The following is a 17,059-nucleotide window of genomic DNA, read 5'->3' as shown; positions in this document are numbered from 1 at the left end:
CCCCTCTCGCTATTAGTTAATAAAAAACCCGGGCGACACTCGAACTGACGTCTGAGTGAAATAATTTTCGGACGTCACTTGGAGTAACGTCCCTTTCTAATTCTAAAGTAATTTTTTAACTCGGACGTCCAGTTTAAATTAAAGAGGGACGTCACTTGGAGTGACGTCCGAGTTTAAAATCTATTTTTTTTTACACTCTTCCATGAGTGTGGATATTTATAAGCTATACAATACTATACAATTAGAGGTGTAAAATCCTAATGGCACCTACGTGGAGTCTAGGTGGAGGTGTAATTTTACACCCCCTATTGGAGATGCCCTTAACCCCATAACTTTAAAAAAAAAAAAAACAACTGGGCAGGGTGCTATATTACCATTCTTTAGATTAACGAGGTAGAATAGATGCATGGATGGAAGAGTGTTCTGTTACACTTGGAATAACAGTCTAGTTTATCAAACGAGTCCACCTCTCATCACACACAAACTACGCACTAGTAAAACCTGTTGAACTCATAAATCAGAACCCAAGTTGTACTAAAAAAACATCATTCACACAGCATCTAAAACGTCGAACACTAGTTTAAGCTTCAAATAAAATCAGAGTTCTCTTCTACTACAAACCGATCTATAACCAATCAAAATGCTATAAACAATCACACTGGAAACTAGTATAGAAGCTTCAAAAAGAAGTCATGGATTTCCCCATTGACTACAAACTAATCTATCAATAACTACATCTATCAACCATTTCGTTGAGGCCAATTTAGCCAGAAAAGTAGCTCGGAAGACCCCTCTAAGCCACGGATCTCTACTTTCCTGTATTTGGCTTGGTCTCCAGTCCATGCCCAAATGCGAACCGTGGGTCATAATGTGAATCCCCAACATTCATTGGGAGCTGATCTACAGTCTTGAACCAAGTTCGAGAAAGCTTTCCAGTGAATCCATAATCGCCGAAGAGGACATCAGCGACACCATGACCTTCAGTGCCTGGAAGCCAGGCAGCTACAAGGGCATCTATCTGGGGCAGATATGGTTCAATCACAACAGGTCTGCCAGAGACAACAACAACGACGCACTTAACAGAATCGCATACGTTTGTGATTGTGTCCGTCCCAGGTTCTGCAATCGTTAGGTTCGAGCTGTCACCAGAGTACTCAGCATAAGGATGCTCACCCACAACCACAACTGCATAGGAGAAGTTGTTTGACTTGGCAAAGTCAGCATCTGGGTTCTCAATGTAAACAACTTGTGTGCTTGGATCAACTGCAGCTGTGATGGCGCTGAGGATGGTAGTTCCTGTTCAAAGTATGTTTTCAGTCATTGAAGTGTCTTTTAAGTTCATTAACGAAAAAATAAGTATCTTTTAGGGAAACATTCTATGCCTCCAGATTAAGAAGAAAAACACTAGAAGGCCAAGGTAATTACTTAATGAAAATGATGAAGTATAGAGAAAAGTACCATATGTCAGATTGTTTCCACTAAGTCCTTGCCATTCCATTGTCCAGCCACCACACTGGTAGCCCAAGTTGTTGGCATGACTACCGGCAACTAGTATCTTGGTGCCTTCTTTGGGAGAGGCAACAACGGCTCATCTGCAGATTCACCATTCTTCAAAAGAACAAGTGATTTCCTAACCGCTTCCCTTCCTAGATCTCTATGTGGCTGTCAAATGCACATGTCAGGATTACAGGAACAAAACAAAATCAATGGTAACTATAGAGACAATATGGGAAAATTATGTGGAGCAGTGTGAGTTCAAGAAGCATGATCAAACTTGGGATCAAAACAATGAGCTCAGCAGTTCGCGTGTAGATTTCGGGAATGCCAAGTGTGCCAACAACAACTAAAGAAACTTGGACTATGCAACTAACCTGGCTGCCCAATTTGTCGACTAGGCTGTAGTCAGCCATTGGGTTCTCAAAGAGACCCATCATGAACTTGACTCGCAATATTCTCCTCACAGCATCGTCAATTCTGCTCATAGTTATCTTATTTTTCTTAACAAGGTTGGTAAGTACATCGATAAATTCAGTATGGTTGAAGGGGACCATAACCTGGAAGCAGGGAAAAAAAATGAGTTCAGCAATGCGGAGCTAAAAATAAGCTCCCAATTGAAAGAACATCAAACAGTTTAGTCCAAATAATGATGAAGTAAGGCAGGAGCAACTGACCATGTCAATACCGGCATCTATTGCAGTTAGAACAGAGTCCGAATAGTTTGCATGAGGTGGGTCGATAATCCTATCTACACCCTGCCAGTCCGAGATAACAAAACCCTGCAAAAAGCACATAACAATTAGACTTACTCCCGGGTTTGAATAACATACAGGCAATGCTCATATTTATATTTAGAATTAGTATGCTGTCGGTAAGAGGTTGTACCTTGAAGTGAAGTCTGTCCTTGAGGAAGCCGGTAATAAGCTCACGGTTGGCATGCATCTTCTTTCCATTCCAGCTTGAGTAGGAGACCATTACAGTTGAGACCCCTTTGATGATTGAATCGTAGTAAGCAGGCATATGGATGCGGTACAAACCCTGTGCGTCAATCACTGTGTTGTTCTCATCGATGCCCTTTGTTGTGCCACCGTCGCCCACAAAGTGCTTTGCACAAGCTGCAACCTTCGTCCTACACAGACACAAATAAATTACCACACGACAGATACATTCGTGAATATCATTCAAGTTCATGATAAACAAACTTTCCAAAACTTTAAGAGATCCCTTTCGAAAACACTTACTTCCCACCAACATAAGGAACTCCTTTTTGATGACCTGGTGGAATATCTCCCTGTAACCCAGGTATAATCTCTGTCATTTCCTGGACAATTTTGTGATCCTCACTGTAGCTCTCATAACACCGACCCCATCTTGGATCTCTGCAAACCTATATTACATTCACAAAGATGATAACATATTATAATAATGCTTGGTTCTTTAAGTCGTCATCTGCACTAAGGTACTTGTATTACATCAAAAGTCGGAATGACTTGCGCGACCACATATATGTGTGATTTGGTTACTTACTGCGATACATGGAGCAAAAGCGTATTGAATGCCAGTAGCTCTAACTTCAAGAGCAGTTGCAGCACCTATTCTTTTCACTAGATCAGGATCCCTACATGATGTAAAGAACATAACATTGGTGAGACACCGTACAAATAAAACCATGGACGGATTAAACAATATGTTTTTGTTACCTACAGTTTTGTGAGTGTGTGTGGTGGGGAAGATGCAGCTGACAAAAACATGACCATGAGCCACATTATCTATTGCGAGCATTGTATATATAGTTATCCTAATGATGTTATTCATCCAAATACATGTCGTCAGGAGCCCCACTATTGACTCAATCATATGCATTGTTTTACTACATAATATGCATTATTTAAAACAGGTAATTTGATCCTAGGAAGATGTGCCTCAGATTATAGTTGTCAGCCAGTGTATGGAAATCAAGTGTGCTTCTAGCAATTAAACTGGAATGCAGAAAAAAGAGAACAGACGCTTCCGTAAAAATATTTTTGCTTAAATCCAAACAGTAACCAATTTTTGACAAAATAAGTAGCATGCTTTCGATTTTTCTTCCTTCATAAATTTCAACTCAACTGGCAAAAAAAGAACACAAAAATAAACAGAACTCTTATGTCATGGCACTGATCGATACTTGCCTTGTGCATCCAAGCCCAACATTGTGGGGGAATATCGTTGCCTTGTACACATTGTTATGTCCATGAACGGCATCTATTCCATAGATCATCGGGATACCAAGACGACTAGACAGAGAACCATTCTGTAAATCATTCACCAGGTCAACCCAATCCTCGGCAGTTGCTTGAGGACCCGGCACATGTCCTCCACCACTCAATATACTCCCTGTCATATTAAACTAATTAAATATCTGTTTGCCGTTTCTACTATTCTTATATCAGTGAAAAACAGTGTAACTTACCTAAGGAGTATTGCTTCATTATATCAGACGTGGCATTATATACATCAATCTGCGTCATCTGACCAATCTTCTCTTCAAGAGTCATTCTATTCATGAGATCCCTGATTCGAGTATTGATCGGCTGTTGTGCATCCTTGTATCTCATGTGCTCGGCTGTTGTAATGGACACCAAGCAACACAGGAGGAGTAATCCCATTAAAGGGATCGAAATTCTCGCCATCTTTTGATTCTGAGAGGAGAGACAACAAAATAAGTACACTGCATGCATCAATTGTCAAGGCATCCAATGCGAAAGCCTCAAAAAAGGTTAATGTGGGATGCGAGTTTTCTGCCTTGCTTATATAGAGGTTTGGTCGGTCATAGAAACCAACTCGCACAAGGACATGGTCGGTCTCCTAAATCGATAAGCAAGGGAGAGTCCAACTCGTACATGAACACCAAAACTTGCTGCTGAAGCAAAAAACAAGTTTAGGCTTTTGGTTAATCCACTAACCGCAACAGTAAGCCAAAGCCCAAGCCCGACACAACTCGGCCCGGCGTGTGCGTGTGTGGCTTTGGGTGAGTCCTCCTGGCTTCTTAACACAAAAGCATTTGTACCCTAAGGGCGAGGAATGTCTCTTATTCTTCACTTGCTAGTGGTGGATAACTAATGCGGGACTATCTTCTATGCACAACAGTGGAGAGAACACAGTTTGTTCATCTCCTCCACTTTGCACACACACACACTAGTATTTAGAAATACTCAAGAGATTCCAGTAATCCTCAACTATTTCAAAATACTAATAGTCCCCCACTATTTTGGAATAGGATATTACAAAAGAAATGGGTTAACGAAATGCCAGAGAAAATCGAAAAAACAATGCATAAGATACTGGTGCTTTACGGGTTTGAACCAGTCATAGGGTAACATGTCTTATAATACATGAAAGTGGTAGATTAAAAAATCTTTGAACCAATATTCTCTTGTAGTAAAATAAATCACATGCACCCACACTGCTCTTTCATTATATGCCTGTTCTGCGGTGTTCCGCTTTTTGGCCCCTGCGCTGCCTGTGTTCCATGAATGCTCTAGAGTACTTGTCCAAATACTCATAAGAACCGACCCAATTCTACATTCACGTAGGTGGATTTCCATCAGGTGTACATTGCAGTTTAAATACACCGCCTCATTAAAAAATATGGGCTATGGAATCCAATAAGAGTTAAAGAACTCATTCTTACTCACTGCAATTCTAGTTATACAATGTATACAATAGTACCATTTGGCCATAGGGTGGGACGTCTCATAAATAAATAAGATGATAGTACTGCAGGACGACGAAGTGACTTGTTTTTCCCTTTAAACCTACTTCATGGGATCTGCAATCACATAGGTAGGGTTACCGTCAGTGTCGCCCTATATATGGGCATAAGTCTCATCCCCCTCGACGTATAACCACTTGCCTCCAAAAAGTGGTGTGGTCAAACATGTGGCCAAACTAAGTCCAACCTAACATAATCTCTAGCAGCTGTTTGATTGAGTTATATCTCAAACTTACATGTATTCTTTTCCCATTGCGCATATTTCTTTATGCCTTAGCTATTGCAATGAGACAGTTGCAAAACATATACACATCAGGAGGCTGTTTAGAGCCAATAGGAAGATTTGCCAAGAGATTGCTAACCCACTCAGCATCATCACATGCCTTTTCTAAGGCGATAAACTTGGATGAAATCCAAGACATTCAAATCTTGGATAGTAATTATAATGTATTCAATGCATAATTGCTTACCTTTATTGAGTGTACGTGTTGTTAGGCGATGGTTATGATTATAATGTTGTGAAAATACATGTTAGATGTAGTAACTTGTAGCTTATATCCAATATAACATATGTTAAAGTTGTGTAGCATGCTAGTTTTGGATATTAATCATCGTGGGTTTACTTTGAACTTGATGATAGTTTATTGGTAAATTTTTCTAGTTGAAGACATTAATGGGTTGAGCCATTAGATGTTGTGGTAGTAATTGTAAAAAAAAAGGAGGTGAAGTTCTCAGTTGTTTTGCATCTTCAGTGGTTAGATTTGCTTAATATCGTATACTTTTTGTTGTGAGGGGTACAGTTAAAGTTTTTATTTTTTTTTTATTTTTTTTTATTTATTTATTTTTTTTTTCTGAACCTATGATATGATATTAACCATGTTTGGCATGAATGCATTATTTAACATTGGCATGACGCTTAACCATGTCATATATTTTTTAGTAATGAGCATCGTTGTCTACGAGAGAAAACAATATGGGAAACAATCAATATCCTCTTAAACCTAATTTAGTCAAGGAGATGTAAGGTTATGAATTGTCTTCTTAGACAATATCTTCTAGTGACTATTTTAGACAAAGAGATGTAATACTTGTAGATTGTCTTATTAGGCAATATCCTCCTATGACTATGGATAAATTGCCAAGATGATGTACAAGTGCGTGGATTGTCTCACTATGTAAGTTGGAATGCTGAATAATGAAAAGAGGAGTGATAATGATATTATCTTGGGTAAAACCCTTTTCATCTAATTCTTCTATTCTTTAAGATTCATTAGAATCATGTATTTGTGAATTTCCTTTCATATAGATAGCATGAACATAATATGACTATATTTAATATGATCCATAATCATAGAATTGAGTAAAGTATATTCTTGTCATAAGAGTGCACAATATTGTTGTTGTTTCTTTTAGTGTTTGTAGCGGTATAATGTGTTTTGCATGTAAGTTTGATTAGGTTGAGTAACCATTGAACTGTGGGGGTTGTGACCCATATGCATGACTCTGTTTTACCATAGTTTACCTTACAAGATAATTGGAAAGTCACTGAACTACAAAGTATGGAAAGGTCTTGGGCCTATCCAAAATGCTTCAAAATGTGGGGGGTGTCTTGCCAAGGCTATTGTGAATGAATCTAAAAGAAGTATTTTTTGAGACCTAGGTAGATGTTCATTGGTGCAACTCATAATAGTAATATTTGTTTTTAGTTGTCATGCGTGATAACAATCTTGTAGATACCACACTATTATTGAATGTCTTATATGCTAATTTTATTTGAGGTTGTGCTTTTTGTGAAATTGGCATAGAGGTTGAATGTTCATAATGAACTACATAAGAGAATCCCATAAATTCTAAACAAGAAATTTGGAAGACTATCAATGAGTATTTCCACCATTCACGGTGATGACGTTTCTATGTTTCTTGATGAAGATTCATTAACCAATAAGGAAGTTGTTTGTCTATGAGAAGTGTCCTTTTCGAAGGATACAACTCCTCTAAACTGGACTCTTGATTTACACAAATAATTAAAGTGAGGTAGTTAATCTACCTATTGGGGGAATCTATAGGTTGAATTGGATCTTCAAGAGAAAACTAAAACGTGATAGTTGTATTGCAAAATACAAGGCTAAAAATAATAGCCAAGGGGTTTCACTCAGATAAAAGATTTATACTATTTTGGAACCTTGCTCATGTAACTAGAATTTCTTCTTCAGAATTCTAAAGACTCTAGTTGAGTAGTTGTGAGGAACTACAATACCAAGTAGTACCAGGTGATGAGATTAAGGTATACAATTTAGTTAAATCTTTGTATGAGTTGATTCAAGCGCCTATAAATGGCATGAGCAATTCAACAACATATTGGTGTCGTATGGATGTCAAAGTACCGTTGTTGATAAATATGTGTACTTTCTTTAGAGTAGAGCAAAACATATGTGTTAATCTCTCTTTGTTTAGATGATTTAATATCATGAGTGCTAGTATTGAGAATGTGTATGAGACAGAAAAATTCCTATTTGAAACACATAATAGATAGTCATTGGAAATGATAGTTCATTATGTTATTAAACTCATTTTTGTAACTGCTATATTCAGTTGTCAAGATGTTGACGTTTGAATATGGTTGAAGCCTACAACGTACCTTAAACCATCCCGGCCGAATGGTATAGGGGAATTTTGGGCACTACAACATTGAATGACTGGTGAATATAGGAATTATAACTTATGTTGGTCTCATTATGTTGTTTTAACACTTAGTAGAAATATTTTTCATTGAAAAGTATAGGTATTAGGATAGTAAGCATGTGTTAACACCTCTTGTGACAAATATCTATCTTATGAAAAATAATCTACTTGTGTTTTTCATACTAAATATGTCAATATCATTGGTAGTTTATTGTACTTGATGAATTATATATGCGAGACATGACATATATAATGCCTACATTAATGGCATACTGAGCTGATAACCCATTGTGTCATTATACGGAACTTTGATGTATATAGTCAGATTATCCAAGTACTATAGCGGAGCCATTGATTATAGACTGATATTTAGTAGGTTTCCATCATTGTTGGAAGGGTAATATGTTATAAACTGGATCCAGTAATGTTTATGTGGTTACCTTTGGTGAAAATTGAGTGTCTTGGATTTCATCCAAGCTTATCGCCTTAGAAAAGGCATGTGATGATGCTGAGTGGGTTAGCAACCTCTTGGCAAATCTTCCCATTGGCTCTAAACAGCCTTCAATGTCTTGCTTATCTAAATCGATCGAGGGCTGCACAGTAGATTTTGTGCTACACTTTCAGCTTTGGTTTAACCTCATCATTGAGGTCGCGTAATTGTATAATAGCTCATGAGAGTAACACTATCATAAGCAGTAATAGGGAATTAGAGAAAAAATTTAAAAATTGTCTATACCTACAGTACCACGAGCAATATGTAATAGAGAGTCCATTAGTGAAAAAATTTACTGTGTTCTCTGTCCAAGTTCTGTCTCTAGCTACATAGAATATATTACATTCCGAAATTAAAGATGAGAAGGAAGCAGGTAAGATGAGAAGGCATATATGGACCGTTCGTTAGATCAAGTACTACTTGCACTAATTTTGGTTTAACATGTTATTATTCCACTTAGGCTGACATATATGAATCATTGATCACATTATCAAAATGATATTTGAGGGTAAAAAACCCAAGCAAGGATGGAGCAAAGGATTCTTGATATATCAGCAATTAAATGAACAAAAAGAGGTTATGTACAGCTGAGGTGGACAATTAATCCTAGGTGGCAATTTCTTATAACAGAGCTCTCCCACGTGGATCAATTAAAATTGTCACGTAGACTCATCTCTCCACTAAAACTCTTCACGAGACAATAGCAAACCCAATTCATCGCCACTTCTAAACTCACTTGAATTGGTTTCTACCGCTATAGCTAAATTAAAGCTTTACCTAGACACGAGAAGAGAAAAAGAAACCTTTCAGTCGATCAAGTTCCGATCCCGATTCACATGCCTTAAAAGGTACAACATCCCAAGCATCATATCATATAGCAAAACCCAATACATGGATGAAAGTTTTGCTAGATAACTGGTGGTTAATGCGTCACTGTGGAGTTTAAATACCAACAATACATGTATGTCACCAAGATGCGAGTCAGAAACATCTTTGAGAAGATGAGAAGATTTCCCGTACCCCTTTTAATTATACAGAAAATAGTCCTCAACAGGATACGATGTTCATCAAACTTTAGTGAGCAAGTGTTTTCAAAATTGAGCTTTCCCTCAGGAAATATTATATTATACTACACAATTGTTGACTATAAGTGTGACCAGAGTTTGGACAAATATTACATTTCAGCATCACATAGTTAACTTATTAGAGCAAATTCTATTAGCAATTTAATTGTGCTACTCATCTTCTATATATTAACAATAACTTTTCCTACTCATCGTCCTGCTCACCTTTTGATTACTATATATTTTTTTCATTACCATTGTAAAGGTTATATTTCGTTGACCTTACAAATGTAGGCAGTTAGGGGGGAAGATGGTGTTTGTGATTGGGTTTGACCGAGTTCGTATGGACGAACTGCCTACGTATCAAGTTTTCTCTCTGGGGAAAAACTTGAATCAGATCAGACGTAGTTCCTCATCCTCTTTACATAGGCAAGGTGCCCGCGCCTCTTGCATTCTTGCGTCAGGTCAGATCCAGGTCTTCAGGTCATTCGCCAGCCTTGATGGTGAGTTATGGACATTTATCATGAAGCGTACCCGAATCTCCGGTCTTGATGGCAGTAATAAAGACATACGTTACAAGCCGTTGCAGAACGAGAGGAGTGAGTGCTATATAGGTCGCTTCTAGATGAGATCACCCACTCGACTCGAGTCCCTTTGAAGTGAGCTCACAGGACGAATGTGTGAGATCGGTTGGTGGTGAGGTCGCTCTGAGTGCGAGTTGAGTATGTTGCTTGCCTGATTCGAGTCACTATGAAGCGAGCTCTGAGGACGAGGATACGAGGTCGGTTGGTGGTTCTGTATGTGTTGGACACGTGTCTGGTATCCATTGGTTGTGGATATTACTCTCTCACACAACCCCATCTCAGTAGGTCGCTATATCCAAAATAGCGATCTACTGAGAGAGAACGGTGGCACGTGTATGGCACATGCGAGGGTGTGGGCATTTTTTAAACTGGATAGGAACCGCTTCATTTTAGGGTGGGTGAAAATATCACGTATTTGAAAATACCACGCATAAGAAGATGTGTCAGTCTAGGTCTAGGTGTAATGATGATTTGCGTTAGAAACTGAGACCTCTAAGAGAGGATTTTCTCTCTCCTAGGTGGCACTCTAATATGTGAGATAGTCTTTTTCTAATAGCCTACAATACCACGTGGAACCTATTTAGAGAGTTTGAGTGTATTTCTACTTCCTATATATTTTACCAAAGAAAAAAAACTTGCTAAAAAATAGTTTTCTCTCTCCTAGATGGCTTTCTATCATGCTCTCTACCATGCCACGTGGAACCTCCTTAGAGAGTTTGATTGTATTTCTACTTTCCATGTTTGGGCAAGAGAGTTCTAATAGGCAACAATATAGAAAACGTTGCTAAAAAATAGGTAATTCTAAGTCCAATTTGGAAACTACCAAGTATGGTCGCAAACCAATCCTATTCGCCATGAATTGATAAGAAAAGACCTACTAAAAAGGTCTAATTTGATAGAAAACGTTGGTATGATCTGCACAAGAAGTTCAGATTTAAAAACGCACTGCATTATTAAATTTATTAAGTGTTTTAACTAATTAAGGAAAGGACTTAAGGAAACAAAGGATTTTTTTCCTAAATAGCGTACAACTTACTAATGACCCTAGCGTTCCTTATATTTGTGGGAAACTGATGAGAATACAGTTGGGTACCAAGTTAAGTCCATACCAATTCCTGCCTAATTGTTTTATTTTTATTTTTTATGCAGAGACTTATTGAGTACGTAAGCGTGAAATAGATTTTAGCTTTCGAAATGTGCAAGATTAAAAATGGTGAAATATCAACGAAGCATTTTTGTATTGTTTGGAAATCAATGTCTAACCCGTATTTATATATATTTTTTCGATAATCAATGTCTATTGTATGGCAATTGTGTTAGGTTGCTTATGATTCAATAACTGAAAAGCGCTTCTTTCAGAGTTCAGATGCTCATGGCTGTAAGGATGTTATCCGTCATTACATCAGATCACATTAATTGGGTCTTAGGGACATTATAGACCATGCATCTTGCCTAGACTCCCAGGGGCACAAATATTTTACGATCATGTGAGTGGGGTGGTTTACACTTTACAAAAGGGTGGTTTCTTTGGGAATTCAACATACACACTCCAAGCTGCGTGCAACAATTCTAGAGAGGACATGTTATTTATAGAACAATCCTTAAATAGACGACCTTTGAGAGTTAAGGATATAAGTTTTGGAGTAGACATCTTGATCTTGCAAGACTTCCTGTTGTACTCATTTACTACTACCATGTTCTGAAGGTGAGGAGCACAGATGATAAGACTATTGATAGGGCCAATATTACAGTATTTTAAGCTCAAATTTTCCAAAATAGGATAATTCAATACTACTTCACCGGAGGAAATAGAGCATGACTTAATTTCAAAGTTTTAAGTTGCATTAAACTGGGAAGTCAAGAAACTACGGAACTTGATACTTAGATTGTTGATGTATATATGTCGTTGAACTGCAACTATAATCCAGTTAATGATTGCTCCACATCACAGTGTCGATCATAAGATAATTGGAAGTTTTGTATATCGGAAGCATCACGAAGTAACAAAACTTGGTCCACGAATTCTAAAGTTTGTAAGGTTGACATGTAGTACTTAACACAACCAAATTGAAACTAATTTAGTGATGATCGAGTTAGAGAATAATGATTCATCTATTTGTATGGTTCTCCAAAATGCTAATGAAGGAAAGGAGAGCAATAATGACGACTTGGTTAAGATGTTGTTTGATTAGCTGCTGAAAAAGCACATCCTTCAAAGGAAGAAACCAAATTAAAGGAGAATCTCAGGAGCGATTGTGTATCTAGGGACTTTTCCACAAAATGCATGAACTGAATATAAAACATAATGTTGTCACCTTCTCATCTATTTTGAATGTTTGCAAGTAAACTATATATACTCTATAATCTTGTTATGTCATGATATGCTTCTCTCTTTTTTCTCAAGATAATAGAGTTTGATGTGAGTGTAGCAAGGCCATTGAGTTTGATAGTACAAATAGTCTAGACAATATGCGTTCAATTTGTGTTCAATTCCTATATGTAATGCATATATGCAATATAATTATGTTGGTCATGCAATTACACGTATTACATGATTGAGTGGTAGAGAATTATTGAGGAAGCTAGAAAATCCTTAAAAAGTGCAAAAATGTTGGCAGTGTATGTGATTTGGACAAGACACAGTAAGTCGAAACAAGTTTGCAGTGGAGAATATATAACCAAGTATGGAACACATGGAGAATGGTAGCTAGCAATATTAGGAAGCACTCAAGACTCGGTAACGAATATGTTAGAATAGAAGAATGTGTATTAGCGAGAAATATGATTGTGAGTGTATGACCCGAGGAATTAATTACTACTCACTCTGAAATTCAGTGTGATATGGGTCGGGGATGAGTTTGGTTTGAGGATGACAACTGGGCAATAAAAAGCTTAACTTAACATTGTCTTAATCTGAAGGTGTTGTACATCCAAGCTCGATCAATGCCTAAAGTATAGCTCAAGGCTTTCAATGTCCTATTCAAATTCATAAACAAAATATATCCACTAAAAACCTTATGCATAATAGTGTGGCAGCATATGCAGGGGAGTCACTTAAATGTAGGTGAAGATACTGGCCTGGACAAAGATAATGCTTATGAAATTACTAGCACTTTGAAAACTAAGACCACTGATGCCATTTTAAAGGACAAAGCTGCTAAAACTTAGATACTCAGCAATTAGCTCATTATCTTGCATTAATTCTTCTAAATATTCCCTATTCCTTTTTCTAATTTCGCGGACATCTAAGCGTTAAATTTTATAGGTTAAATTATGGAATTATGTTTTGTTGCTATAGTCCATGGTACGAAGGTTTTTCACATTATAGAGCGTTGGTACTTTAGCTATGAGGGCATGTAAAAGTTTTTTTTAAAGCAATTATGTATGGGATTGCATCTTTGTTGATTGTTTTACTATGAGTTTTTACGAAACAGTTTAAAAATTGTTACTAAAGGTGAACGTGTATATGCTTGACTTGATAGCTTTTTTTTTTTTTTTTTTTTTTTTTTATATATATATGGGAAATAATTCAATTTTTTTGATACCTAAAAGAGTCCAACTATACGGGACTTCTTAAAGACTACAATGTATATATACAAATAATAGATTGCTTAGAGACTAGAAAGTGCAAAATTTTGAAATGAAATTGGATTAAAAAAATTCATCCTATATATTATGCAAAATAACTGAAAGAGGCCGGGCGTATGCCCGGGTCCAAAATCGAGTTAGAAACTAAAACACAGATGGCAGCATCTGCATGATGAGAACCAATGGAACACATAAAAGCCATCCGACACCTACAAATTGTTTCAAGCAGAGTTCACAAGAACAAATAGAGTAAATCTATAAGACTACCCTCTATACCCAAAAAAAAAACACATATATACATGCATACTCTACAAGAAGAAGTACGTACATAGAACAAAGAAACTAACTTGACTGTCCTAGGGAATAAGACAAGCAAATGACTTACTTTGTTTCTTCTTCTTCGAAGTTCAGATAATACAAGCAGGGACGAAGCCAGGATTCTAAACCAAGAGGTGTGAGATTATGTGCACACCCCACCCCACTCCAAAAAAAAAAAAAAAAAAAAAAAAAAAGTATGCAATTTATTATTATTATTATTATTATTATTATTATTATTTTATCAGAAAGTCTAAACAATAAATATCAACAAAATTATGCATTTATTTCAATTTACAAAGCTAGAGTGCGTTGACTACTAAGAATTTAATATTGTCTGACAAAGTTAACTACTTAAGCACTTAAGTCATTAATTGATACTACTATGTCTATATATATCTACATAATCTAGTCCACAAGTCTAAAACAATTTAACAAATTGTTAACTTCGTATAATACTATAAGTCTATATAACCCTACTATCATGTGCATAAAACTATAAAAGATTAACATTGAAAGTAAAAAAATTACCTTGTTTTGTTTTGTTATATATTTGTTTTTGTTTTTTTTAAGTGTAAATTTTATTGATAATGATAACAAGTTTTACAAATAATTAGGACAAACGCTATGTCTATATATATCTACATAATCTAGTCCACAAATCTACAACAATTCAACAAATTGTTAACTTTCTCTAATACTATAAGTCTATATAACCTTACTATTATGTGGAGAAAACTATAAAAGATTAATATTGAAAGTAAAAAATTACCTTGTTTTGTTTTTATTTTGTTTTTTATTTTTTTTAAGTGGAAATTTTATTGATAATGATAACGAGTTTTACAAATAATTAGGATAAGCGTGCAATAAGCTGCGTCGCAAGTCCTTTATGAATTTGTTTTTTATTTTTTGTTTGGGTTGAGGTCTGACGCTTGTTTAAGAATTGAGAGTGAAAGAAATGAAGGAGAGCTTACGGGTTTGTTATGGGTGATTAGAATTATACAAACTTGCCGGTTGGGCTTTGGGCCTTTCGCTATTTGTTTTAGTCTAATTAACCCATCAAACCTTCAAAGACACATTTGTCCATCTTTAATGATTTTGGACTCAAAATAAATGATAAATGATAATTTTGTAAGGGCAAAAAGAGAAGTAAAAAAAAACGTTGGTTTATTGGAATGCTTTTTATTAGTTTTTTTTTTCACACTATTTTTTTTTTGTTGATTATATTCTCACTATAGTTGTGAAAATTTTGGGGGTGCGGTAGTGGAAGTTTGCTAAAAAAATTGGGGGGTGCGAGTCCTTATAGTTTGAAGATTTTTCTAGACAATTAGTTATGTGGTAGTGGAGCATTTTCTAATCTCGGGGGTGCGACTGCCCCCACACTTACCCCCTATATCCATCTATGAATACAAATTTTGCAAAAATGTGGGAGTGTATTATATATAGACTCCAGTAGGAACTAGGACTCTTGTAATTCGAGTATGTTTGAAACATTACCATAGCAACATATAGCCATTAGATTGATTGGTTTTTGTTTTTTCTGACGGTGGGGATTGGAAGCTAGTATACACGTGTTTACTAGAAGTAATAAAATCACATGGATTAGGATAAGTATGAGTTTAATGTTCTTTTTTTTCACCGCTTTTTTTGGGGGGGTGGGGGTGGGGTGAATCTTGGACACACCCATAAAAGCCCTCTCGTATCCCAATTTTAAAATAAATAAATAAGCGCACCCAAATCAAAACAAGTCATTTATCTATATAATAAAACAACTTGGTCTTTAAGTGCTTAGTGTGAAACCTACATCCAACGGCTAAAATTTTATATAATTAGTACATCTGACGATTAATAGTACAATTAAGAGTTAATAGTAAGTTGATTTTAAATAGGAAACTAAGACCCTCACAAAAATCGTACTCTTCAAAAACCCTCACAAAAAACGAAGGTTCGAAACAAACATACATGAGACTCCACCACCAGAAACTCAACAGGGGTGCTTCTTCTCCATTGCTCTAAGTTCTCTCCACCGCTCCAAGCTTCTTCAACAGGTGTAGTGACGTGATTTCACATATTAAATTGTATTCTCTACTCATTTTTATTAATGTGTATGCCTTTAACACTCAATCTTCTCTGCATATTGCCTATTGCCTATATCTGAAACATTTTTCTCTCTATCTCGATGCATTCTCTCATCTCTAAGTTTAACGAGGGCTTCCTTCCTCTCAACAAAATAATTATATTATATTTTGTTCTACTTATTTCATATGCAAAAATTGCTTTTAGTTAAAAATTGATATTTTGTTCTACTTTTCGCATTACTTAACTTCTAACTAGGTATTTAGTTACTTCTTCTTTGAATGGTTGCTTTACCCTATATCAAGTCATTTTTACAAAGTTCTCTTATTAATTCTATTTTTACATCAAGTCATTAACAAAAAAACCTATATGATAATTATATTCCTGGTGGCTCTTCAGAGCATATATTGTGTCTATTGTGTTCATATTTGGACATCAACCCAATCAAATTGAGATGATTGTGCACTATGTTGCATTCTGTAAATGGTTATCCAACTTGTCGCCTAGGCTGTAGTCAGCCATTGGGTTCTCAAAGAGACCCATCATAAACTTGACTCGCAAAATTCTCCTCACAGCATCGTCAAAGAGACCCATCAAGGTGAGGCGTACCTAAAACACCCTAAAAGGCTAAAAAGTGTTGAGTAAAGCGTACACTTGATTAAAACCGAGTTCAGGCGTAAGCCTCCAAAAAAAAAAATTTAGACCATCACTTTAAATTTTAAACTTTCTTTAATCAATCTATGTATTTCCTCGTATCTCAAAATGGAGTATAATTGTTAACTCTTAATGATATACAAAACTCTAAATAAATCTCAATTTTACAAATAAATTGTTGTATATAATGATGTATCACAAAGTTTGCTTCGTTTTATTGATTTTTGTTTGTTCACTTTTGATTTATACGACTTAGAACTTTGTACTAACATAATAGGAAAATTTTCGAATCAAGAAAATGTCATGCACTTGAGGCTTACGGCGTCGCGGGCTGGTCAAACACCCCGCCCCG

The 17,059-nt window shown here is 36.2% G+C and overlaps 1 protein-coding gene across 1 annotated transcript; it reads right to left on the bottom strand.

Annotated features, from left to right (window-relative positions):
* Positions 1–529: 529 nt before the first annotated feature.
* LOC147508841 (uncharacterized) lies at positions 530–4,186 on the bottom strand. Its single transcript, XM_086601207.1, is given in 10 exon segments — positions 530–1,296; positions 1,459–1,560; positions 1,563–1,662; positions 1,872–2,054; positions 2,172–2,276; positions 2,383–2,626; positions 2,739–2,884; positions 3,025–3,115; positions 3,669–3,873; positions 3,950–4,186. Coding segments are annotated over 10 exon segments (1,884 nt in total). The 5' UTR covers positions 4,170–4,186; the 3' UTR covers positions 530–808.
* Positions 4,187–17,059: the final 12,873 nt, after the last annotated feature.

This window comes from Coptis chinensis, chromosome 3, assembly GCF_015680905.1.
Source record: "Coptis chinensis isolate HL-2020 chromosome 3, ASM1568090v1, whole genome shotgun sequence".
NCBI lineage: Eukaryota > Viridiplantae > Streptophyta > Magnoliopsida > Ranunculales > Ranunculaceae > Coptis > Coptis chinensis.
Note: the sequence above shows the minus strand (reverse complement) of the source record. Positions and strands in the feature narration are given on the sequence as shown.